The sequence below is a fragment of the Suncus etruscus genome, chromosome 8 (assembly GCF_024139225.1).
Source record: "Suncus etruscus isolate mSunEtr1 chromosome 8, mSunEtr1.pri.cur, whole genome shotgun sequence".
Classification (NCBI taxonomy): domain Eukaryota; kingdom Metazoa; phylum Chordata; class Mammalia; order Eulipotyphla; family Soricidae; genus Suncus; species Suncus etruscus.
The window spans coordinates 123,238,237-123,264,566 of NC_064855.1; the positions used below are offsets into that span (position 1 = coordinate 123,238,237).

At 44.8% G+C, this 26,330-nt stretch overlaps 1 protein-coding gene across 1 annotated transcript in view; it reads left to right on the forward strand.

Annotated features, from left to right (window-relative positions):
* Positions 1-26,330, forward strand: part of MYO16 (myosin XVI) — a 296,697-nt gene that overhangs the window by 168,069 nt on the left and 102,298 nt on the right. Inside the window, exons 22-23 of the mRNA XM_049778145.1 lie at positions 23,264-23,416; positions 24,983-25,183. Of these exons, the coding sequence (XP_049634102.1) occupies positions 23,264-23,416; positions 24,983-25,183 (354 nt within the window). The remainder of the gene's footprint in view (positions 1-23,263; positions 23,417-24,982; positions 25,184-26,330) is intronic.

Below are 26,330 nucleotides of genomic sequence, written 5' to 3' on the forward strand. Positions count from 1 at the left end.
CAACAGCTAGAACCTAGTGTAACTCTTGCTGTTTGGGTACATGGTCACATCCATGTCACAGACACGTCACTGTGTCTCTTTGGGCCTGCCATGGGAAATCACATCAGTGGGGGAGCATCGAACAGTGCAGAATTCGGAATCTCATACGACCAGGGAATTAAAGAACGGGAGCAGAGTCTCAAGGGAGCCAGAGTCAATGAAAGGCTGAGAAACTTCTTCACAGCAACTAAATGATTCAGCCAACAGGAAACACTGTCTTTATTTTGTTCAACATTCAATGACTCACTTCTTTCCAGAACTGTGTTCTAGTCAACCCACACTGATGAAAATATTGTGAGCTTTGGGAACTCCTTGAACTCCTTGGGCCTTGAGATGTGGCGTACGTGTGACCATGTCCTGCTACTTGACCCAGAATTCCCACCCAGCGATGCTACATGATGTAGCTCTTACTGTAAGCTTAGAGTTTGTTATCAAAATAGCATATGTGGAATTGTTGGGTTTTTTTTTAGTGAATCCCTTTTATTTGGTTTTAGTTTGGGGGTCACACCTGGTGATGCTTAGGAGCTGTTCCCGTTCTATTTTAGGATCTCTCCTAGACGGTGTTTAAACGATGACATTGTACTGGGATTAACCCCAAGTCTTCCACTAGGGCCGGAGTGATAGCACAGTGGTAGGGAGTTTGCCTTGCATGTCGCAGACTCTGGATGGACCTGGGTTTGATTCCTGGCATCCCATATGATCCTTCAACCTGCCAGGAGTGATTTATGAGTGCAGTGCCAGGAGTAACTCCTGAGCGCCACAGGGTGTGGCCCTCCAAAAAACAAACAAACAAACAAACAAATCAAGTCTCCCACCTGGAGATCAAACACTCATCCTGTTGGGTTCTCTCGGGCCCTTTGGAAAAATGTGGTTTTTTTGTACTTTTTTTTTTCATTGAATCACTGCAAAACAGAGTTAAAAAGTTGGTGGTGGTCAAGTTTCGTAGACGAGTCCAACATCCATCCCTTCACCAGTGCTCATTTCCTGCCACCAATGTCCCCAATTTCCTTCCTGGCCAGCCTCCCCCCCAACCCACCTGCCTCTATGGCACTTTTAAAGAAAGAGAAAAATGAATCAGAGAGAGTGATTTTGAGCAGTAAATGATACATTCAGTCCATCTTTGTTCCAAACCATCTAACGAAGCTTAACCCCCGCCTCACAGCCAGAAAGAGCAGATTCCAATGGTGGGAATAGCTTTCTGAGGGCCCAGCAGGCGGGATCTGGATTCAGAACCCACCATGTCTGCTGTGTCCTGCAGAGACCTGCAAGTTGCCAAAATGTCTTAATTCCTTCACTTTCTAAGTCTGGCATTCCTGTATAGGAGCATTTGGGGGTGGGGCTTTCTTTCATAAATTCAAGGTGTCTTATTTCTTTGTTGTTTCTTTGTGGGGAGAGGACCATATGGTCTCAGGGCTCGCTCCTGCAGGATTTGGGGGGAGCCATGTGAGGCCTGGGTCAGCCACATTCAAAGCCAGGCTGCTTGTCCCCGGCCCCCTGCCTGTTCTGTCTTCCACTGTAGCAGCAACGGTGCATTTTAAAACAAGAGTTCTGTGCCACACATGAACGGCCACTTTCCTCCGAGGGCAGGTGAAGAAATGAGCCAGAGGACCAACATCCCTTGTTTGTCCCAGGAAGCTTCCTCTAGAAGCAAGAGAAACATTCAGATCCCAGAAAGAGTTTGGACACGGGTTTGAAAATGAGTCTCAGGGTGCTCTGGACAAGAGGAAACAGGATCTTTGACCCTTCAGGAGAAGTGTCTAACACCTCTGTTGATTGATCTGCCAGGAAGACCCAAATGTGCCCTGTGGAACTGTGTTTGAGACTGATGGCCAGAGTGGTTCCCACTGGGGGGCTCAGACAAGTCACGTGGCTTTCTGGTCTGACCTCAACTGGCAGTTCCCTGGGGTTCCTCACCTTCCTGTCTTTTGCTGAATCAGATCATAGAAAGAGCGTGTGATGGGCAACTCATGTGCCTTTGGATTAATACACACGGGCACATGAACATGTACACACAAATGCAAGATACATGTATGTGACATGATGCACATGTGATGCCAGCACTTATGCACACGCAAACATACATGCAAACACATTGATGAGCAAATCTGCTCCTGGGTGTGTCTCCCCTGCCCCTCACCTATCCACACCTGGCATCTTGGGGAGAGCCTTTAAAAGCCCTCGGGGCTGGGTCACACTTGGACCTACTTGTTTTGGGGTTGCGCCAAGATACCTGCTTCCGATGAGCACCAGTGTGTGTGAGTTCATAGATCACGGCACCCCGAGGCGCTGCCTACTGCAGGAGTGGGTGTTAATCAGTCTTCGACTTCCCTACCGGGGTGCTGGTGTCTTACTCTCTCATATTCTTGCCTCGGATGTTTCACTGAGTAATAAAAATAAAGGGAGAACAGTTGGTGAAAATTTACTCCAGAAATTAGGTCTGTCGTTAGCACAAACGGTGGCCATCTGGATCGGCCCTAAAGTGCTGTCACCAACGAGCGTTTCCCTGGGCTGCGTCATTTTCATTATTAAACCGGTTAGCGGTGGCACTTCATGTACCCGGCGTGTATTTTAATCCGAGAACGCCGCCGCGTGCTAATTAAGCAGCGCTTAACAATTGCTCAGGAGCTTCCGTGCAAAGTGCCTTTCACCCACATTCACATCGACTCTGAGGAAGGAAAAAAAAACATCTCGGGAAGCCGACCGGAACCCCAACACAGCAGTTGGGCCTGGAGCAAAAAGTGAAAATAATGACCGTGACCACGAAAGAGGCCTCCCCGGACCCCGTGAGTGGTGCTAATGTATATCCCAGATGTAGCTGCATGTGTGAACAAATCCCTCGTGGCCTTTTTGGCGTGCTCAATCTGACACTCAGCCCAAGGCAGCCCACACAGCTCAGTGACCAGACATGAGGGCCAGGGGCAGGGGACACTTCCTTGTCCTGTTGTCAGTATGGCCAACACCAATGGCATGTCCGGCCCCCTCCGTGGCACCAGTGGAACTCTGAGGCCCATGAGCCAGCGCAACTTGACCTGATCATTGCAGGTCAAAACTCAACTCTTAGAACAGTTGAAAATAGGGGAAATTTCAAAATCAAAATAGGGTCCTCCCCAGGTGCCTTGAGACAAGTTTGGAAGCGGCAGGCCCCCTTCTGTCTCTTTGCTCTGCCACCTGCTTGCTCTAAGGGAAACCAAAGCCTCCTTTCTGAAAAGGCCGTGGACATGCTGACAAATCTGATTGGGTGGTCCCTGGGGCCCTGGCTGGCCATTTTTTTTCTCCAGAATGCACAGAACAGGCTGTACAGTCACAACAGGCTCAGATTCATTGTCAGGATCATTCTGTGTCCCCGACTTCCATCCTTCACTGCAGCTACAACATGCTAGGGCTCTTGAAAGACTCTGATGGCCTGCCTACCCATGAACCACTCGCTCTCTGGTTTCCCTGCACCAGGAAGGCTCCCCCATGGCACTACCATCTGATGCTCGAATCCAAAACAAGTTGACACTAATGTGTTTGTGTGGCAAATTCACCCATTCTAACTCTTTTTTAATATAATTTTTATTTTAATCATAGTGGCTTACATATCATTGACAATAATATTTTAGGTACATATTAACATAAAATTAGGGGAATTCCCATCACCGAATTGTCCTCCCTCCACCTCCATTCCCGTTCTGCCTCCCATATCCTCCTCCCTCTCCCCCAAGGCTGCTAGAACGAGTGGTCCCCTCTATACCTAGATTACGACTTAATGATCTTACACCTGTTTGGTCATGGTACCTCCCTTATTTCCCCCTCTAACTGGGAGGCAGGACTAGATAGTTCCAGTTATGTGGTTTTGTTTGAAGAAGAGAAAAGTAATAAATGGGGGTAAAAATCAAATACACTGAAAATGGGCGGAGTCCTTCTAGAGGCTCTCATCCTCGGTTTGAGAGACGAAGGGGAAAAAGAAGGTGAAACACCACAACAGTACAAAAAAGAAGTGTCCAATAAAATATCCAGTGAACACTCCAACAATAAAGATAAGCACCACATAAAAGCCATGGTCTTGAGATGAAAAACATGGAAGAGTGCATAAAGGAAGAAGAGAAAAGAAGAAAAAAAATTAAAATGGAGACAACAACTTCAATAACCACACCAAAACAAAGAAATCGACAAAAACTAGATAAATAAATATATAAAAAATAATAATAACATAAAAAATGTTTTGTGCTTTTTGCCTTATTTTTTCCCTCCTGCACAGGCACAGTAAATATTGGGGTCATTCGAAAAGGAATTCCCTTGGCCTAAGAGATACAGGGTTTCTCCACTCTTGAAGTATATTGTCATGGCATTAACTATAGACTCCTTTCAGGTTCATTTACTCTCCCCTTGGTGCTTTTGTGGTGTATAGAAGACTTCTGCTCCGTCCTGGGTAATAAAGTCAGACCTCTGTATCTAGAGATCTCGGTATCTGCACAGGCCAAGGAGTGGAACTTATGATAAAGTCTTTCTTTGTGGTTCTAGAAATTCTGTTCCCTCAGTGTCATTTTAATCCATCTTCTGTGGTTGGTGGTCTTGGTCTTTGCGCTGATCCTAGGATGGAGCCTGGGATAGCCTCTTTCGTTATGTTACCAGAAGACCCATTCAGTTGCTATTGTCTCAGTCAGACCTCTGGAAATAGAGATCATGGTTGTTATGCAGGTCATAGATCAAACCCTAGACAAGGGCTTGTTTATTGGTCCCAGGATACATACTGCCCGGTCATGGTTCTATCAGCCAGTCATCTGTAGATCGCGATCTTGGCTTTTGCACAGACCAAAGGGTGACAAGTCTTCTGATTTTGTCTTATCGTTAGCTGGTGAGGTAGGATAACCTGCTCTTAGGTCAAATTGTTCCCAATTTCCTCGCTGTCAGGATATCATATTAGAGCTGTCACTTGTTGTTGTCCAAGCAGTATTAAGGATGTCCCTAATGGGATTTGTTTCCTGTAGTTGTTGTGAAGAACTGTGTCATTTCTATGTCTGGGATCCAGGATTCAAGGCTGGACGGTTGGTGTCTAATCACCTGGGGTCTATGTTGGGTCTATGTGACATATTTTCAAGATGGGAGATGCCCTTATATTGTAAACAAGTATGAGTTCTTATCCCTAGTAGATAAGAGCTCGTTTTTATATATAAGATTTCCCCCATTTTTAGTGTGCCTTTGCAGGGAGAAATGGTGCTACATTATATTGCTGGTGCATTTGGGGGTGGAAAGAGAAGAAAACAGAAGCAGGTTACTCCCCCAAAAACGATAAAAATAGAAATAAAAATATATGTGCTCACATATATACATATATATAAAGAAAAAAAATTTTTTAATGAAATAAAGTAATTAAAGGAAAAAAGTGATGCGGGGGCCGGGCGGTGGCGCTAAAGGTAAGGTGCCTGCCTTACCTGCGCTACCCTAGGACGGACCATGGTTCGATCCCCCGGCGTCCCATATGGTCCCCCAAGCCAGGAGCGACTTCTGAGCGCATAGCCAGGAGTAACCCCTGAGCGTCACCGGGTGTGGCCCAAAAACCAAAAAAAAAAAAAAAAAAAGTGATGCAAGAGACTACCTTACATATGGAGTAAAGCAGTTAAAGAGGTAGTATAATACAGGACTTATACTTATGATGGAAGTGTAGGTTTCCCCATTGTCTTTTGAGATTTTCTTGTGGTGTGTGGGTTCCCAGGTGCCCTTTCATCACACACCCTGACCTTCTTGAGATTGGCAAAATATTTTCAACAGGGAGGTCTTGGGAAGAGTTCTTGCATTGGGGATCCTTTTAGAGCTAAGTCCGGTTTCAAGTAACAGTCCACGTTAGGAGGAGTTGGTAAGAAGGGCCACACAGCATGAATTAGCAGGGGAGTTGGTTGCCTTTTCTTGCTGAGGACGAGGTGTGGGTTGACTGGATGTCCCTTTGCTTAGGTGCTGGGTACTGGTTCATTGGGGTAGGAGGTCAGTCTTGATGCCTAATGGATTAAGAACTGAGGGTGAAGAGTTTTAGTAAGGTGGGAAATCTGGATGGGATTGAGGGGTGAAGGGATAGTCAGATTTCCAAAGTGGGGAAAGGAAAAAGCATGTGGAAGGGGCAGGAAAGAAGAAAAGAGAAAATAAATAAAAAAGAAAAAGAAAAAAAAGAAAGTAGTGAGAAGAGAGGAGAAAAGAGCAAGGGAATGCTAGTTCGCTTGGATGTGTTTGTTGAGTAGGGCCTGTAGTATAAGTTTGTAGATCACAGTTGCTGCTTCGGTGATCTGGCTGGTTACGTGCTTCAGGTCCTAAAAGAAGGTATAATCTAGAGATAAAGATTATGTTAAAGAGTTTTATCGGGACATTCTCATAATGCAAGCTGGGTATGGTATCTCGTGTGACTGAGCCCCGAGATGCCATCTTAGTTTGTCCACCCTTTGTATCCAAGAACGCCTGTGGACAGAAAAGCTGAGAGGTTATTTTAAATATAGTAAGATTAAGGCATTAAAACATATTGTTATAAGATACTTCCATTGGAGTCAGTAATTTTCCATGGTATTCTTTACCTGTAATCCTGTATAAGATCCCTAAGGGATTATTGTGGGCCTTTGTAGTAGAAGGCTGATTACATACCTGTTCTCTCTATGCTGCTGTTTCTGCTGTTGCTGGTTTCTTTGTGGTATAATGTGTAGTCGAGGGTTTTGTTGTTCCTCTTTCATGTGTTTTGGGCACTGCTCCTCGGTATATGTTGACTGTTACAGTTTTATTTGATTATTGAGTATTAGTTGTATATAAGGTGTATGTTCTAGGTGCTTCAAAATAGTGCTATCATTCTGTTTATCTTTCATCTTCTGGCTTGCTTCGTTTAACATAATATGTTCTAGGTCCATCCAAGTTGCTGCAAAGTCTGTGATTGTATCATTTCTGACTGCCATGTAGTATTCCATTGTGTATAGATACCACATCTTAATGATCCATTCATCTGTTGTTGGACATCGAGGTTGGTTCCAAGATTTGGCTATTATACTGAGTGCTGAGATAAATAGTGGGGTGCACACATATTTTGGGATGAATGTCCTTCCAACTTGGAGGTAGATACCTAGGAGAGCAATTTCTGGGTCAAATGGCAGCTCAATTCTGAGTTCTTTGAGCACTATCCAGACTGTTATACATAGGTATTGGACTAGGGGGTCATTCCCACCAGCAGTGGATGAGAGTGCCTTTCATACCGCATCCCCGCCAGCAGAGATTGTTCCCATTATTTTTGATGTGAGCCATCCTCACTGGTGTAAAGTGGTATCTCATTGTTGTCTTGATTTGGATTTCCCTGATGATGAGTGAAGGTGAGCATGTTTTCATTTGTTTGTTGGCCATTCTTCTGTCTTTCTCAGAGAAGTGTCTATTCATTTCATCTCCTCATTTTTTATGGCTTTATTTGGTTTTGGGGGGCTCAGCTTTCTGAGTGATTTGTATATTCTAGATATCAACCCATTATCTGACATGTTGAGTGCAAAAATTTTTTCCCATTCAGTTACCTGTCTTCTTGTGTTTAGTAGGGTTCCTTTCGCTATGCAGAAGCTTTTTAGTTTGATGTAGTCCCATTTGTTTATGTTTGGTGCTAAAGTTCTTGCCATTGGTGCTCCATCCTCGAAGACCTTTTTGATATATACGTCTTCGAGTGTTCTGCCTATTTTATTCTCAATAAACTTTATAGAGTAGGGTCTGATTTCAAGGTCTTTAATCCATTTTGAGTTGACTTTCGTATAAGGAGTGAGGTATGGGTCAATTTTCAATTTCTTACATGTGGTTTTCCAGTTGTACCAACACCATTTGTTGAAGAGACTTTCTTTGTTCCATTTCAAGTTCTTGGCTCTTTTGTCAAATATTAGTTGGCTGAATATCTGAGGGTTTATGCCTGGGAATTCTGTTCTGACCCACTGGTCTGAGGTCCTGTCTTTGTTCTAGTACCATGCTGTTTTGATCACTATGGCTTTATAGTATAGTTTCAGGTTTGGTGAAGAGATGCCACTCAGCTTCTTGTTTTTCAATATGTGTTTGGCTATTCTGGGTCTTTTGTGGTTCCAGATGAATTTTGTGATTGATTGTTCTAATTCTTTAAAGAATGATGTCTGAATTTTGATAGGATTGCATTAACTCTATATAGTAGTTTGGGTAGGATAGTCATTTTGACTATGTTATTTCTACCTACCCATGAGCATGGGATGTTCTTCCATTTCTTTAGATTCTCTTCAATTTATTTCTGAAGTGTTTTTGAAGTTTTTCTGGTATAGGTCCTTCACTTCCCTTGTAAGGTTGATTCCTAGGTACCTGATATTTTTGATACTATTTTAAATGGAATTGTATTTTTAATCTCTCTCTCCTCAACTTCGTTATTTGTATAGAGAAATGCTACTGTCTTTTGTGTATTGACTTTGTATCCAGCCACTTTGCTGTACTGGTTAATTGTTTCTAGGAGTTGTACTGCAGACTCTTTAGGGTTTTTGATGTATATCATCATATTGTCTGCAAAACGAGATAGTTTCTCTTTCTCAATTTGGATTCCTTTGATTCCCTTCTCTTGTCGGATTGCTATTGCTAGGACTTCTAATGTTATATTGAATAAGAGTGGAAAGAGTGGACAGCCTTGCCTAGTTCCTGACCTTAGTGGAAATGCTTCTAGTTTTTTGCCATTAAGGATAATGTTGGCTGTGGGCTTTTCATAGATAGCTGTAACTATCTTGAGGAAGGTTCCTTCTAACCCTATTTTTCTGAGTGTCTTCAACATGAAAGGGTGTTGGATTTTGTCAAATGCCTTCTCTGCATCAATTGATATGATCACGTGGTTATTGTCTTTCTTATTGTTGATGTGATGTATAATGTTGATTGATTTGCGTATGTTGAACCAACTTTGTATTCCTGGGTGGGGGGAAACCCACTTGGTCATGGTGTATGATCTTTTTGATGAAGTGCTGGATTCGGTTTGCTAAAATTTTGTTGAGTATCTTTGCATTTATGTTCATTAGTGAGATTGGTCTGTAGTTATCTTTCTTGGTGGTGTCTTTGCCATCTTTGGGAATGAGTGTGATATTAGCCTCATAAAAGGAGTTGGGGAGGGTTCCTGTTTTATCGATGATTTGGAAGAGTCTATGGAAAAGTGGTAGTAAGTCATCATGGAATGTTTGATAGAATTCACCTGTAAATCCATCTGGACCTGGACTTTTGTTCTTAGGGAGTTTCTTAATTACATCTTCAATTTCCTCTGAAGTGATTGGTCTGTTTAGGCTTTCTAGGTCTTTCTTTTCCAGTCTCGGAAGATGGTATTTTTCCAGGATTCTGTCGATTTCTACTGGGTTCTCTAGTCTGAGTATAGTTGTTCATAATATGATCTCATGATATGTTGTACTTCTTGGGGTTCTGTTGTAATCTCTCCCCTTTCTTTTGTGATCCAATTGATTTGGGTGTTTTCTCTCCTTTTTTTTTGGTAAGTTTTGCCAGTGGTTTCTCTATCTTGTTTATTTTTTTGAAAAACCAACTCCTGGTCTCATTGATTTTTTGTATTGTTTTCTTAGTTTCTATGTTGTTTATTTCTGCTCTGGTTTTTATTATTTCTTGCCTTCTGGTTGTGGTTGGATTTCTTTGCTGCTGTTGTTCCAATTCCTTGAGATGATCCTTTAAGCTGTTGATTTTGTCATTTTCATCTTTCTTGACATAGGCCTGTATTGCTATGAGTCTCCCCCTAATTACTGCTTTTGCTGTGTCCCACAAATTTTGACAAGTTGTCTCTTCATTATTGTTTGTCTCAAGGAATCTTTTTATTTCTTTCTTGAGGTGGTCTTTGATCCAGCTGTTGTTGAGCAGCATGCTGTTTAATCTCCAGGTATTAGTTTTTCTCCATTGCTTCTTCTTGCAGTCAATTTTGACCTCTGTTGCATAGTGAGCTGATAGGGTGCTTCTAATGATCCTTACATTTTTTGGTCTTATATAGGTTAGATTTGTATCCTAAGACATGGTCTATTCTGGAGAAGGTTCCATGTGGAACCTTGAGAAGAATGTGTGTATTCTGCTTTCTGAGGATGGAGTGTCCTATATAAGTCTATTAGCCCTAGATCTTCTAATTTTTCATTTCAGGCTCTTATTTCTTTGCTGTTTTTCTGTTTGATGGATCTGTTCAGTAGTGATAGTGGGGTATTGAGATCTCCTACTATTATCACATTTCCCTTCATGTGTTTCCCCAGGTTTGCGAGCAGTTGCCTCACATATTTTGTTGGCTCTACATTAGGTACATAAATATTGACCAGGGTTAGTACTTCTTGATCTAGTGTTCCCATAATCAGTAAGTAGTTACCCTCTTTGTCCCTGATCACTTTCTTGGGGTTGAATGCAATTTAGTCTGATATAAGAATGGCTGTCCCTGCTCTTTTTTGTTTTTCATTAGTCTGAATAATTAATTTCCATCCTTTTATTCTAAGCCTATGCTTGTCCTGTAGTTGTAGGTTTGTTTCTTGCAGACAGCAGAAGTCCGGTTTATGTTTTCTAATCCAGTTCTCTACTATGTGTCTCTTAATGGAAGAGTTTAGTCCATTAACATTTAGGGAGATTATTGACAGAGAGGACTGTTGTGAAGTTGAGTTGTGTAGGGTGGTTGTTGTTACAATCGGGGGTTTGGATTGTGTAATTTGTCTCTGAGTAGGTCGTTTAGGATTGGCTTTGTTTGCGCAAATAATGTAAGTTTGTTTTTGTTTGAGCATGTTTTTACTCTGCCCTCCCATATGAATGAGAGTTTTGCTGGGTATTGTACCCTAGTTTGGAAATTTATTTCATTCAGGCGTTTAAATATGCCATTCCACTGTCTTCTTGCTTGAATTATTTCAAATGGGAGATCTTGTTTGATTCTTATGTCCCTTCCTTTGTACTTGAGGTTTTTTTCTCCCTTATTGCTTTAAGGAGTTCATCTTTCTCTTTGTTTATTTTTCCATTTGGATTACTATATGTCTTGTGTTGGTTTATTAGCGTCTATTTTATTAGGGACTCTCTTCACTTCCTGGATTTGCACTGAAGCTTCTTTCCAGGGGGTGGGAAAGTTTTCTGATATTATTTCCCTGACTACTTGTTCTTCCCCTTTCCCTATTTCCTCCCCTTCTGGTATACCTACAATTCTTAGATTATTTCTTTTTTTTTTATTCAGTAAATATTGGACTTTTTCTTCCAGTACCTTGCCTTTTATTTTCTTGTTGGCTTCTTGGGTTTTGTTTTGTTTTTTTTTTTTTGCTTGCAGTTTTTCTTCGAGTTCTTCTATGTGCTTCTCCAACTGTGTGATTCTGCTCATGTGGCTTTTTACATTGTCTTTTATTTCCTTTAATTCTCTTTGTATGGTATCTCATGTCTTGTAGCATGTTTTCTTTGAGTTGGTTTATTTGTTCCTTCATGGATTTGTTGTACTCTCTGGCTAGTGACTCTCTCATTTCTTTCACCATGACTTGCATTTCCTTTCTCATGGCTTCTTTTAACCCTTCCTCTGTTGGGTCTGTGCATTTTGGTGGGCTTGGGAATCTGTTAGGATTTCTCTCCAGGTCCGCTGGTGTTGAAGTCTTCCTAAGTTTATCCATATTTCTTTTCATTTATTGATTTGGCTTGGAGTGCAGTTTCTTCAGGTTTCAGCTCGCTTTTGAGTTGGGTGAGATCAGTGAGGTTTGGCCCCTCTCACGTCTTCCAGTGCAAGTGCAGTCTCAATTACCCTCTCCCTCTACCTACCAGCCAGTGCAGTTCCACTCCTGGCCACAATGGATGAGGGCGCTGTTGAGACTAGTTCTCTTGGCTCCTACCTAGGAGTCAATGGAGCTCTGGCCCCCTGTGGAAGGGCCGACAACTACCCTCCGCCCCTTGGGGTCCAAGCTCCAATTTAGGGTTCAGGGGGCAGGTTATCTTTAGTGTGCCCAGTCTCCAGGTGGAGAGACATGTGCAGGTCCGGTCCTGCAGCAGCTCCAGATGGGAGGGAGAAGGGGGCGGCCCTCCTCTAACTCTTAAGTGTTTCTGATTTTGATATCTTTCCCCAAATACCTCCATAATTACTCACGAAGCAAGCAGGATTATTGGCTATTTACCTATATGATCATTGAAATAACATGCCAGGGCACTGACATTGTTAGATGAATGAATAATAGAGTAACCGTTTGCTGATGGGTAAGAAACAGTTTTGGCCTCAGACAATTGGGAATCTTAAACTCAAATGACATTGCCCACACAAATTTAAGAATGGCGAAGAAACTAAGGAATTCACTTGTGCCAGCAGAGAGGATGCTAGTCCCAGAAAATCCTCAAGTTCACATGAAGCTTCAAGCCTCATTGATGAGGAACTTAAAGCCATGCTTCATGCAATGGCCAGAGAAATAAGACAGTTATTTGAAGATTAGTTCAACCAACTGAAAGATGAACTGATCCAGGGTTTAATATAGAGTTCATATAAGTGGGATTGATGGAGTTAAGAAATACAGAAGGAGGGGTCAGAGCAGTGGCGCAGCGGTAGGGCATTTGCCTTGCATGTGGCTGACTTAGGACTGACCATGGTTCAATCCCCCAGCATCCCATATGGTTCCCCAAGCCAGGAGCAATTTCTGAGTGCATAGCCAGGAGTAACCCATGAGCATCACAGGGTGTGGCCCAAAAACAAAAACAAACAAAAAATAAAAAAGAAATACAGAAGCAAACCACAACAGAAGAATTCAATATGTAGAGCAGTGATATTGAAGACAAATGACTGGCCATCATCAAGAATGAGGTGAGAAAAGACAAAAGAAATAAACAGTGGCCAGCATGGTGGCGCTAGAGGTAAGGTGTCTGCCTTGCCAGCGCTAGCCTAGGAGGGACCATGGTACAATCCCCCGGCGTCCCATATGGTTCACCAAGCCAGGAGCGACTTCTGAGCTCATAGCCAGGACTAATCCCTGAGCGTCACCAGGTGTGGCCCAAAAACGAATTCTTTGGGGCCAGGAAGGTGGCGCTAGAGGTAAGGTCTCTGCCTTGCAAGCGCTAGCATTGGACAGACCACGGTTCAATCCCCCAGTGTCCCATATGGTCCCCCCAAGCCAGGAGCAATTTCTGAGCGCATAGCCAGGAGTAACCCCTGAGCATCAAACGAGTGTGGCCCAAAAAAACAAAAAACAAAATAAAGAAATAAACAAATGGAAGAGAAAGTACAATTTTTGATAGGTACTAGAAAGAGGACTAATCTTCAAATCATAGGGATACGGGAGAGAAAGGGGAAAGGGAAGAAGAACAACTGGTGGAAGAAATAACAATCACTGAGAACTTTCTCTGTCTCTGGAGAGAGGCATCTGCAAAGATTCAAGAGGACTAAAGAATTATAGACAAAATAGACTAAAATAGAATAATGCCAAGACACATAGTTATCAAAATGGGCAGATCAGAAGTCAAGGGCAGACTATTTAAAGCAGCAAGTGATAAAAAAAAAATAACCTCAAATATAAGGGAAGTAACAGAACTTCCATAGGATGTCAGATAAGCCAGGAAAGAATGGAATAACAAATGAAAAACAAAAAATTTCAGCATAGAGCTCACTCTCCTACAAAACTATCATTTAGGTCTGAGGGAGGGATAAGTACCTTTTCAGACAAACAAGAACTGGCAGCATTTGAGACAAATAAACCAATCCTGGGAGTATTACTGACGAGTTGCCTCTAAGAAACAGACTTTTGAAAAAAAAAAAAACTACATTCTACACACACATACACAGAAATGGCAACACAACTCTATAGGTCATTAATCTCTCATTGTCAACAGAGTAAATTCCATTTTAAAAGGCACAGGGTAGCTGTATGGATCAGGAAAGAAAATCCATCCGTCTGCTGTCTGCAGAAAACACCACGAAACTCAGGATTAAAAACAGATTCAGAGTGAAAGGATGAAAAATCATCAGAGAAGCCAATGAAAGTGCCAAAGTGATAGCACAGCTGTAGGGTGTTTGCCTTGCAAGCGGTGGATCTGGGACAGACCTGGGTTCTATCCCCAGGATCTCATATGGTTCCCTGAGCCTGCAGGAGCGATTTCTGAGCACAGAGCCAAGAGTAACCCCTGAGCACCGCCAGGTGTGGCATAAAAACCAATAATAATAATAATAATAATAATAATAATAATAATAATAATAATAGAGTCAGGCAGGAGGAGGTTTGGCAGGCCCACGCCATGCCGGAGGCCTGCTTGGCCAGGCCTAGGGGGGGTGCGGGATTTGGGTAACCCCAGCACCCCTCTGCCGCCTTGCTCCAGATCTCCAGGGCTTCCCCGGGCCACACCCCTGGGCAAGCCGCTTCTTGAAGGATCTCTCCTTCTGGGAGCCGGGAGTCAGGCAGGAGGAGGTTTGGCAGGCCCACGCCATGCCGGAGGCCTGCTTGGCCAGGCCTAGGGGGGGTGCGGGATTTGGGTAACCCCAGCACCCCTCTGCCGCCTTGCTCCAGATCTCCAGGGCTTCCCCGGGCCACACCCCTGGGCAAGCCGGTGAGTTGGGTCCCTTGGTGGAGCTTGAAGGACCCTAGGCCTTCCCCCACTATCCATGCGGCTCCTTAGGGAGGGTCTGGGTGGGGCTCTGAACTTCTGTTCTCCCAGCTTCTTGAAGGATCTCTCCTTCCTGGGAGCCGGGAGTCAGGCAGGAGGAGGTTTGGCAGGCCCACGCCATGCCGGAGGCCTGCTTGGCCAGGCCTAGGGGGGGTGCGGGATTTGGGTAACCCCAGCACCCCTCTGCCGCCTTGCTCCAGATCTCCAGGGCTTCCCCGGGCCACACCCCTGGGCAAGCCGGTGAGTTGGGTCCCTTGGTGGAGCTTGAAGGACCCTAGGCCTTCCCCCACTATCCATGCGGCTCCTTAGGGAGGGTCTGGGTGGGGCTCTGAACTTCTGTTCTCCCAGCTTCTTGAAGGATCTCTCCTTCCTGGGAGCCGGGAGTCAGGCAGGAGGAGGTTTGGCTGGCACTGGTAATCTCTGTCCAGTCTACATTTTCAAAATCGCGCGGGGGCTATCGCCCCTGCGCGCACAAGAAACATTAATAGTACTCTCACAAGAAACATTACTAGTACTCACTATCATTGAATTATGTTTTTATGTATGCAGAATGTCCATTTTGTACTCTGCCCTTTTGCATACCCCTTCATAAGTTCATATTTCTCTTTAACTTCTTTAACTCCTATCATCATTACTCCTTTTTTACCCTTTCTAACTTAAGTACTCTTGAGTCCTAATTCACAGACCAAAGTGGTGCCCTAGAGTTAACACCCACACAACTATTTTAAAAGGCATAAAAAGGACACATATCTTTTCAACATTTTATGGGTGTTTTCTTTGACGGCTATAACTTTTGCTAAATACTTTCTTATACAGTGATGATCCCCCCCCATTTTTTTTTTTATCTTCTCTTTGTGAACTGCTCAATATGGAATTTGGTGTGAAAGAATCCCTCAGTTTAATACTTATGTTTGAACCAAGTCATGGGTCTTGTTGGAAATGTTCTTATGCCCCCATATATCTGATAGCACCACGTGGCTTTATATCTTGTTTGCGTAGGCACACTGACATGGGAAAATACTATACATACCAATAAGTTCTTATCTAATAGAAATGGGAACACACAAATCTTGTAGTACAATGAGACCTTACACCCTGAACATTGACATAAAGACCTGGCACAGGCCTCAGAAGAATGGACATTCTCCATTTACCCCTTGATCTACAGAAGACATTTACAAAACATCCAAGGTTGTATATAACATCACCCGGAGGCATTCCTGTACCAGGGACGACCCTACAGCTGCTCTGACATCGATCTACTCAAAAGAGACATCCCTTAACACTGAGAAGACAACAAGAACAATGACCTGTTTACTGGACAGGGCTTGCTGTATTGCCCCTTTATGGTGAGGTTTGTCTATAACATCACCTGGAAGCAATCCTCTACCACGGAAGACCCTACCACTGCTCAGACATCGTCCTGCTCAAAAGAGACTTCCTTTAACACTGAGAAGACTTAACAACAACAACAACCTGCTTATAGGACAGGGCTTCCTGCATTCCCCTTTCATGGTGAGGTGAAACGAGAAGGCACTCCTCATCATGACTTCAATGTAGGACATGCAGATTCCAGAATCTTTAATACAGAAACATGAGACCAACAACAGAGACTGTGTGATAAGTGTGTTGGCGCTACGGACAATGTCTTGGAGCGAACGATAACTTTCCTGAGGCCTAGAGCTGGTCTTATGCCAGGAAACTTCAGGGGTAGGATCTCTTTGTATTTAGGCCAAGGCTATTCCTTTCCATGCCTCTCATATTTTGGTGGGCCTATGCAAACAACAATTGCCACTCTAACACCGTTTTTACTGTGCTCCTTTGACTCTAATCCTTAAAACACACCCACTTAAAATTTGAGGTTAACTTAAGCTAATATGCATGTACATGGAAATGTAAAAAACACTATGCCTCTAATGTTTAAGGAGTTACGTAAGTTTGATGGCTTTAGATTGCCTTGTGTGCTGTTAAGAAATATTATAATGTGCTACAATCTGGGGACTTGAGGGAAAAAGTAATTGCACATGGATTCTGTTTTATTTATCTTAACTTTCTTTGGTGAAAATTCAAAGTTAAGATATCAGCAAGGGGACTTCTTCTGATAATTATGTTATGGGTGATTGTCCTTCCACTGTAACTTTACCTTATCCTCTTTCTTTGCATCTTTTGTTCTCATAATTCATAATAAAAAATTATTAAAAAAAAATAATAATAATCCAATGAAAGAAAATAAAAGCTGGACAGTCACAGTGTCCCAAACAGCATTCAGTGCAAAGAAGGTAATTAGACTGGTGGATGCTACGTATTGGTTAAGAGAACAGTCAAGAAATATTGTCAGCAGCATACACCAAACATGGCCCAATAAAGCTCATAAATTATAAGCAGAGTCCCATGTTCCAAAATGAGGATCTGGTAAGAGTCAGGCCTGGAAGCAAACGTCGACGCAGGGAATAATCCACACAGTGAAGTGGTACAAGAATGCGTTCAGGAGATCCAGTGCTCAAGCCAGGAATCCCATCACACAAGCTTTCTGCTCCTAAGAAGGAACAGCTCAGTGGATTAAGGCCCAAGAACGAGCACCTGCCTTTCTCAGACCCCTGCTTTTATTGGCAAGAACCAGGCCCCACCTTAGGATGGGAGAGGAATACCAAGTGGGGAATAATCCAATATACCATCACTGTTAGGTTACTGATCCTACCCTAATCAATAATTGTATCCACCCTACGGTGTGACCTGGTGATAGTATATTGGATTATTCCTTACTTGGCATTCTGCACCCACCCTATGGTGTTACCTGATTCTTGTCAATAAAAGCAAGGGTCTGAGGAAGGCTGGGGATCATTTCTTTGGTCTACTTCCACTGAATAAAACTAATGTCTCCTGAAACCTGACTAAGTGAGTCTTCCTCGCTGCCACCCTGAACCTTCAGACCTGCCAGCTGAAGGGGGTTGCAGGCGCCTGGTTTGAGCTGGAGGAGAAAGGCCTCTCCATCCATCCCATCACCATCCAGCTCCATCCAGAGCTGTTATTCAACAATCTCCAAGTCACATCCTAGGGTGGAGTCTGAATATTGATTAGAGTGGGACCAATGATCCAACAATAAAGTTTCTGCTCACAAGCCTAAAGAAATACTTGGACAGACACATAGCTGTAGTGGGAGACACCAGACACTCCACCTGCAACACTATACACAACTAGACGACGATACAGGTGATGGGCTGGTGTTGAAATGATATATGCCTAAAACTCACCAGTAAATCACTTTGTAAATAATGGGTTTTTAATTAAAATATTTTTTAATTTAAAAGAAAAAGAAAAGAAATGCCAGATTTTTCTGGTGAGGATTAAGCAAACCCAAAGGGCAGAGGGATGCTGTCTAACTCCTTCCAGCACTTTCCTCCCTGGCCCTGGGCACACTCCCAACTGTCCCCCTCTGGACCCTAGCCACACAAGCACATTTCAGCGCCATATGGGGCCCTGGAAGTGATGCAGCCAGTCGTGTTCAAGGGATGTAGAACCAGGCAGGCTCACTCCTCAGTACCACTTGCTCCCCAAGGCACTGCCAGTGCACCCCTGGAAGTCACTCAGCCCCCATCGGTCCCTATGCGCCAGCACCACATTGTTCCAGGGAGGTTGGTTCTACAGAGGAGCACTGGGCCCCCAGAGCCCTAAGCTGGGAAAAGGAAGTTCCCATCTCTGTTCTCTACCTCCCTTTCTTCCCTAGGCAGTGCCCAGCAGTGGGTACTCCTCTGTACCCACCGGAAGTGGGCAGAGTCTTCCAGAAAACTCCCAACTCCACCTCCAGATAAAACCCCTGGGCCAGCTATCCAGATCACAGTAGATTGCTCTGCCTCCTGATTTAACTCACCTGTCCTTGAGCAAACATTTAAGCAACCTTTAACACCCGATATTGCCTCATCCCAACCAAAATGACCCTTTGAAGTATTTTTGAAGTCGGGGAGCAGATCAGAAAATGGGTAAGCTCAGGAACATTGGGCCTCACCCAGAGGACTCCAACCTGTGTCACTCAGGAAAAGGAGGAAGGTTCCAGCTGCCCAGACACTGGGTAGCAAGAAGAGAATGAAGATGCTTCAGGAACAGTGGTCACAGAGGAGCTGAGGGGTTGGTAGAACTACAAGGCATAGTTCTAGGTGACTTCAATCCTGTGCCCTTGTGTAATATAGGTATAGCAGGAGACATTGTCTGTGGGTCTCTTTACTGACTGCATTAGAACCAGGAACCTGATGGAACCAGGCCCCCAGCCTTGCCTTTCTGAGCCTGTAGCATTCAGTCCTTGTGTTTGTTTCTAAGTCACAATATTTCCATGTCTGATGTGGTGACTTTGCCGGGTTTTCTCCTCATGGTCCATGAATAATGCGGCTTATCATCAGGGAATGACCGATCCTATCCTTTCCCCCTCTCTTGCCTCTTCCTTCTTGCCCACTAGCCCCAATCTGTCCCTCATAGAAGATGTTGGCACCTGAGGGCCTGAGTCACAAGGTCCTGTGTTGGACCTTGAGAGAGCTATATCCTGGACTGCTTGCCTAGAGGGGCTCTTCTCTCTCTGCACCCCAAGAAGCTGTTTCTAGATGCTTGTTGTACTGGCCCCAGAAAGTGGCCCTTGGCTGACAGTGGAGGAAGAGGTGCCCTGAGCAAAGGGGCCATCTCCCTGGGGGAAGCTGCTATGGGTTGGCACCTCTTGCTCATTTTTAAATTTAGACGCTGTGAAATGTCATTTATGATCGGCTGCAGGCGTGCAGTGTTCCAAACACTGCCTCCTTCACCAGTGTCCACTTGTCTCCACAATACCCCTCGTCCCCACTTCCCACCACTAAAGGTACCTCACGCTCTGGCACGAGTCCCAGGAAGCTGTGATCCCCCAGCCTGGAGGGGCAAGGCGGGAACTTGGACAACTCACAGTGAGAGAAGAGGTTGGACATCTGTGAAGAGGGACCTGGAATCCTTTTCTGATGCGCCGGTTCCAGGTTCTTCTCCGTAGCTTTGCTTGCCTTTCCCACGAAGCACAGTCCACTATCCTGTCCTCTTGGGAGGGAGCGCAGGGGTCCTCTAAGAGCTTGTTCCCCTCGATGTGTCTCCTGCCCTTTTGCAGTGTTGGTTCGTGTGATGTCCAAATGCCCCCCAAGTTTTTCTGAGTGATGGCTGCAGTGGTAGAAGGTGGGTACCTGAAGTCTGCAGGGGAATAAACTTCTCGGGCCTCTTCTGTCCATCTTGGAGGTCACTTTATGCAATGTTGGTTTAAGAAACAGATGGTGTTGTGCTTAGGAGGTCAGTTCGACAGGGAAGGACAAGCATCGATTTCACACAGAAATAAAATGGGACATGAAAAATGTGAATCCAAACCTGAGCCTCCTTGGACTCTGAGCCTGGGCTTGGGTACAGAATGGGAGGGATGCCCAGGGAGATAGAGAGTGAGTGGAGGGGTCAGGTGAAGGGTGAGTGGGGCTCAGCAGCGGTGAGCAGGACATTAGGGCCAGTGACACAAGTTTCACAGAGGAGCCCAGGATGCAGTCATGGGCTGGGCCTTCACGTCTGAGTTTCTGAGGCTGGGTCAAAGGACAATAGTGGAGCCATTTTCTTGTCACCCACCAGACCCGAACTTGGTCCCCTGTAGGGTGTAGGCAAAAGCCCCCAGAGCACTGTCAGGGCAGCCCTGTCTGCTGGGGAGCATCTCAAGAATTAGCAATACCACAGCTCTGCACCTATTGGTGGAGAACCAACCACCATGGAGAAAGAAAGGAAGGTGAGATTGAAGGAAGGACAGGAAAAAAGGAAAGGAGGAAGAATAGGAAGAGTGAGAGAAAATAAGAAAGGATGACTGAAGGGAGGGTATACTGAAAAGGAAAGAAAGATGGGAGGAGGGGGGGTCAAAGTGTTAACTCTGAACCCTGAACCTGCATATTAGATTTAACTGATTATTTTCATACAAGTTTTAAAATAAAAAGTAGAAACATTTATTTTGTAATAATTTAATTAAAGATAATTTTTTAAAAAATTAAGAAAATCTAGCTTGTGTCACATTAGAATCCATGGTACCCAGAGAACCACTTGGTATGTTGTCCCTTCGGAGGAAATTTGGGGAATTATCTTCAGACCTACAAAAAGGGAGCGAATAAATTCCTAGTGTCAAAAGAGTGACTGTGAGCATCTATCAGCTGGTGGGGGTGAAAATGCAGTGCAAGAAGCAGCACAGGGACCCCAAGAGTTTGGAGGAGCCCCCTGGTGGGCAGGCCCGGAGATCAAAGGCAGGAAAGAAACCCAATCCCCAATCCCTGGAGAAACCATGCACTGGGCATCAAGGTCAGCATGGAGGGAGCACAGGTTTTCTGCGTGTCTGCATTCCCTCAGAAGGACCAGCCCTCCAAGACTCTGTAGAACCAGGTTTCAAGGAGTGACTGGGTCAGGGGAACAGAGGAGTGCACAGTGGAGGGAGCTGACATAAGAGGAACAACAGTTCTTGGAGTTTGTTGTTGTATAAGAAGGAAAAGTAGGTAAGGACAGTGGAAGGCAAGTAAAAGCTTGTTTGGCTAGATCTGGGCCATGCAATTTAAAATATTTTCAAATAGAGTCCCAAGAGATAGTACAGAGGTTAGGCTTTTACCTTGCATGCAGTCAACCCACGTTTGAATCGTTTGAATCCTGGTACCCCACAGGGTCTCCAGAGCACCACAAGGAGTGATCCCTGAACACAGAGCCAGGAGTAAATGCTAAGCAACACCAGGTGTGATCTTTCCACCAAAAAATATTTTATTGTTAGCTCCGAATTTGAGATCCGTCCCACAGAGAACAGAGGAGATGAATGGTCTGCAAACACATAAGGAGAAGTTTATTTCCAGCATGCTGGGGTCGCTCCTTGTCAGGCAACGTCTCCTTATTGAACTCTTGGGCTCCTTTTATTAAGTTACAAGGGTTTCAGACCATCACAGTTGACCTTTAAGTTGATTGGCTGTTGTGTAGGGTGTTTCCTTCTATAGCTAAATACCTAGAGTGCTATATTGTGGTTTAGGGCCTTGGGGCCTACTTCAGCTGAAGTAGTACAAGAGGGGCTCGGGCGCCCACTGGGTTTCTGTGATCTTGTCCACCTGCAGGTTCCCAGGTGTTGCTAGTTTATCAAGTATGTGCCCTTGAAGTTCCTGGAACTGGCTGTTCTGGCCTAGTCCCTCTGCCACATGTCTGAGACCTGTCATGGCAATCTTTATGTCTAAAGCAGAGCCAGGGTTACAGAGCAAACAGTAGTTAGTTCCAAATTTACATTCCCTTCTAGCTTTTGACATTAAATGTATTAAAGCATTAGCGTTATGATGTACAAAGTTGAGTTTTAAACATAGAATGCTCCAGCTCTGTTGCTACTATCACTGTCAACTTCCCTCCAGCAATGTCCTCAAGCTCCTTCCCCACCTTCAGCCTGCCATCTTGACACCCCTTTAAGTTTGGTTGTTCATGTTTGGGTCTTTTGATTTCAGTATTGCAGACTCTGTACTTGGATATTTAGCTCTGTCTTTTCCTAACATCACCCATGGACCTAAATCCCTTGCCCACTATTGCTTCTCATCTCTGTCTTCCTTCTCCCTCAACTCAATTTCTTTCTTTCTCTTTAAACTCTGTCAGAGTGTTCTGGCATCCCTACCCTTAAGCCATTGCTATTCTTCATTCAGCCATTCTATAACAATATATAGGTAAGGTCATCCTGTGCTTGTCTTTCTGGCTGCCTTCTTCCCCCCAGTTCCACCCATGCTGTGAGGTTACATAATTTCATCATTCTTGATGTCTGCATAGTATTCCATTATGTATAGGTACCACCTTTCCTCTATCTTTTATGATAATTTTTTTGTTTTTTTTTTGGGGGGGAGGTCACACCCAGCAGCGCTCAGGGGTTACTCCTGTCTCTACGCTCAGAAATTGTTCCTGGCAGGCTCGGGGGACCATATGGGATGCTGGGATTCAAACCACCATCCTTCTGCATGCAATGCAAACATGCTACCTCCATGCTATCTCTCCGGCTCCTTTTAAGATCATTTTTAAGTTTAAGAAACTGTAATTTTGCACCTGTTTGCTTCCTGACGAGAATCCCCTATGGGGAGGGAGCAGTGGGGATGGAAGAGTGTAGAAAACTTTCTGCCAGAGAAAGTTGGGGTCATGTACTCTCTAAAGGCTCCCTCATGCCCAGAGTCAACTCAGGATCACATGACAGAAAGAGTTGGAAGTGAGAAGAACTTCTTCATTGTCTGGTAACTCCTGAAAGAAACAGCCAGCTTTCTCCTTCCTGGTTGACCATAGCCCATAAGGGCTCCCTCTACAAAATAGTTTTAAGTACTAAGACACTGTAACAGCTGCCCAACCTGAGTTAACACAACATATGAGTCATTTTAACTCTTCCTGTGATTCTGTTCCCAACAATAATTTGTTTTCCTAACTGTTGAACTTCTTCCTGCTGCCAGTTTGCCCACACTAGTGTTCATTGCTAGAAGCCCACCACACCCAGCGGAAAACCAACCCATTTCTCCCATGGGAAGTCGAGGATGCTTCAGATGTTCTGTGTAATAAATGATCTATGTCATGCCAGACCAGGGACATTTGGCTCCTCGGAGCGTGGGCTTCTGAGTCCATGGTTCGTCAGTAGCCTGGATGGTCACAGCCCCCTGTGATTTGTCCCTCTCGCCCACAATAGCTCTGTGTCAACGTGACCAACGAGAAGGTGCATCACTACATCAAGCGAGTGCTTTTCCTCCAGGAGCAAACAGACTGTGTACAAGAGGGAGTCGCCATGGAAACGGCTTATTCTCCTGGAAACCAGATCGGAGTTTTAGATTTCTTCTTCCAGGTAGTCATCTAATGTAATTAGAGACGTGAGAGGGTGCATGCATCTGAATATTCTGCAGATGAAGGACGCTTTTTCCAGGGCCCTTGTTTTTTCATCTGCCTCCCAATGTTTTGTTGTGAGTTGTTTTTTCCAATCTTCTCAGATTGATGAAGGAGCACAGGTCACCTCTGGCTCAAGGGTCATTGACAGGATTTTACCAATTCACCAGAAGGGCAATTCTATCTCTAAACCTTCCTTTTAGCACATTGTCCATGCTCCATGCAGAAAGCTAGTATTTATAAAGTAATAGTGAGGCTTAGAAAGATCCCAAAAGCATACAAAAGATCCCCTTTTATCATCGGCTTCTAAATTTATGTGTGGAAAACTGGGCGGGATCATCTATACATTCAGAGCCTCCCCCTGACATTCACGCTGACCTGCGTGGCTTCTGCGATGTTGTGTGAGAATTTTTGTCTCAGCATCTCTCAGAAAATGCACCAAAACCTTCCCATAGAAGCAGATCGATTCAGATCTGTGCAGGGAACTGCAGAAGTGCTTGCACATTGTTGGAGATGGACCCAGTTCTTGGAGAACCTATTTGGTTGTCAACTGTTCGGTTCCGTAGACGCATTCTTGTGTCCTGCTTTATATGGTGGATTTTTCTAATAGAGCAGAAAAATAGATCTATTTTTCTAATAGATCATGGGCTATGGTGGCTAAATGGATGTCCACGCAGCCCTGCAGTGGCCATCAGAATCCTACTGCCCCTTCCCTGCCTGGCCACTCCCACTTCTTCCATGCCCCTGCATGGCCACAGGGAAGGGAGATGGATGCCAGAACACAGATCACATGAGGTGTCTTATCGAGAGGAAAATCTGGTATATCAACAGAGCACTTTCCTACGACCTGGGAGAGAAGAGAGAGAGAGAAATAGCAGAAGGTGGACATGGGACATGGTTGCCACATGGGACCCGGCTGGTGCCACAGGGACAGACACAGTGACGCAGCTATACTTTGCTTGAGGAGGATCCCTTGCTTCCCTTTTACTGAAGCTTTTTGGTCCAGCCGCCGGAAACCACCTGATTAGGACATTAGGCTTCGTGGGGTTCTGCCCCTTTCTGCTTCTGCAGTTGCAGAATCAGCGACATTTCTCATGCTGGAGTGGACTCTTGCCATAATTCTTTTGGCTGAATGTCCAGTAGTTTTATTATTCCACTGTCCTGTGCCCTGCGGTACTAATAAAATGCTTGATAGGAGGGTCAGGTAAAATAAAAGGGGGTGATTCTTGCTGGAGCTGTACATTTCAGACTTAGGAAGATTTAACAAACATATTTTTAATGGCTCCAGTATTTTAGTGACCATGAAAGCTCCTCTGTGGGTTTATTTACTAATGAAACTGTTGCTCATAGTTGGGTCCTAAATATCTAGAGTTGTGCAAAATTGATGTGACCTGGAAGAAAAGATAATCTATATTCTGAACATTTCACCAGGGGACCTGGTGAAAATAGGTTCATGGCCATTGCTGGCCATACCCAACCTCCACCCTGAGCTGCAGAAGGAAAAATAATTTCTCTCCTGCCTTTGCAGAAACCATCTGGATTTTTCTCTCTCCTCGATGAAGAAAGTGAAGAGCTCTGGTCCAGGGAGGCCACCCTCCCAGCAAAGCTGCAGAACCTGCTAGAATCTTCCAACACCCAGGCCGTCTACTCACCACTAAAGGATGGAAATGGGAACATGGCTGCCCGGGAGCCCTGCACGGCCTTCACGGTCCTGCACTATGCAGGGAGGGTGAGTCCCAGGGTGGAGCCTTCAGCGCGTGCAGCAGGGACCTGGGTCTCAGCGCCATAGGGTGAGGGGGGTTGGGTAAGTAAAAAATCAGGTGGGAAACCCAGAATGTTCCTTTTCAGGAGATTTCTTTGACCTGAAAATGAAGTTAGATCCTCAGGTGAGGGCACATGTCATGGTTCTTGAGCCTTCTGTCAGCATTTCACATGATTGTGGCTACTTTGGATACAGGGTCTTGCCACCAGTCAAGTACACGGACAGTGGCATGGGCATCCTCCACTCCTGGGGCTGCATTTGCTCATGGTGTTGAACCCTGGCATCCAAGGAAGGGCAGCATTTTCTAGTTCACTGCATCCCACAGTAGCTTTTTCAGCCCCGCTGCTCCATGCAGAAACTCAAGGTCCTGATCCCACCTGGACACATTCCACACACCCCAGCAACCTCCCAGCTTCTCAGAGCCCAGAAACCGAGCATAGAAAGAGCCCCCCAATTTACTCTCCAGCTATACAAAGATGATGTTCCACCTCTCAGAGGGTTTGACCCCCCACAATGTTGCCCCTTTGAGGAAATTGAACTTACTCCTGCCCTGCCCTGCCAGGTAAACCCACATCCCAACACGCTGACTGTTTCTACCAAACACCTATTTCCAGACTTCACAGACTTCCCGGGCTCCCCAGGAAAACCTCCAAGTCACAACAGGGGGGTCAGGGGCACTCCTTCACTCTCCCAACCCGGGTGGGAGACAATGAACTTCCCCTCAAAGCACCCCAAACAGCTGATTTCTCTCCCGAACCCCTTCTCGGGAACGTCCTCATCAGGGGGCCACGGGCATCCACTCAATTCTGTCTCTTCTTTGCACTTCTCAAGTCCACTTCAGTACAATTGAGCATTTCCCTGGATCCTTTTCACCAGAAAGGTGCAGAACATGGGGTCCATCTGTACATTTTGTTTGTGTGTGTGTGTGTGTTTTGGGCCACACCCAGTGGTGCTCAAGGGCTTCTTCTGGTTTTGTGCTCAAGAACCTGGCCAGGTCAGGGGACCATATGGGATGTCTTACAGGTAGTGGGATACACCACAGCAAGATGGAAACATGGTGAGGGGATGAGACAAGACAGGGCAGAGGGGCTGGAGTCTGGAACTGAAATGGGGA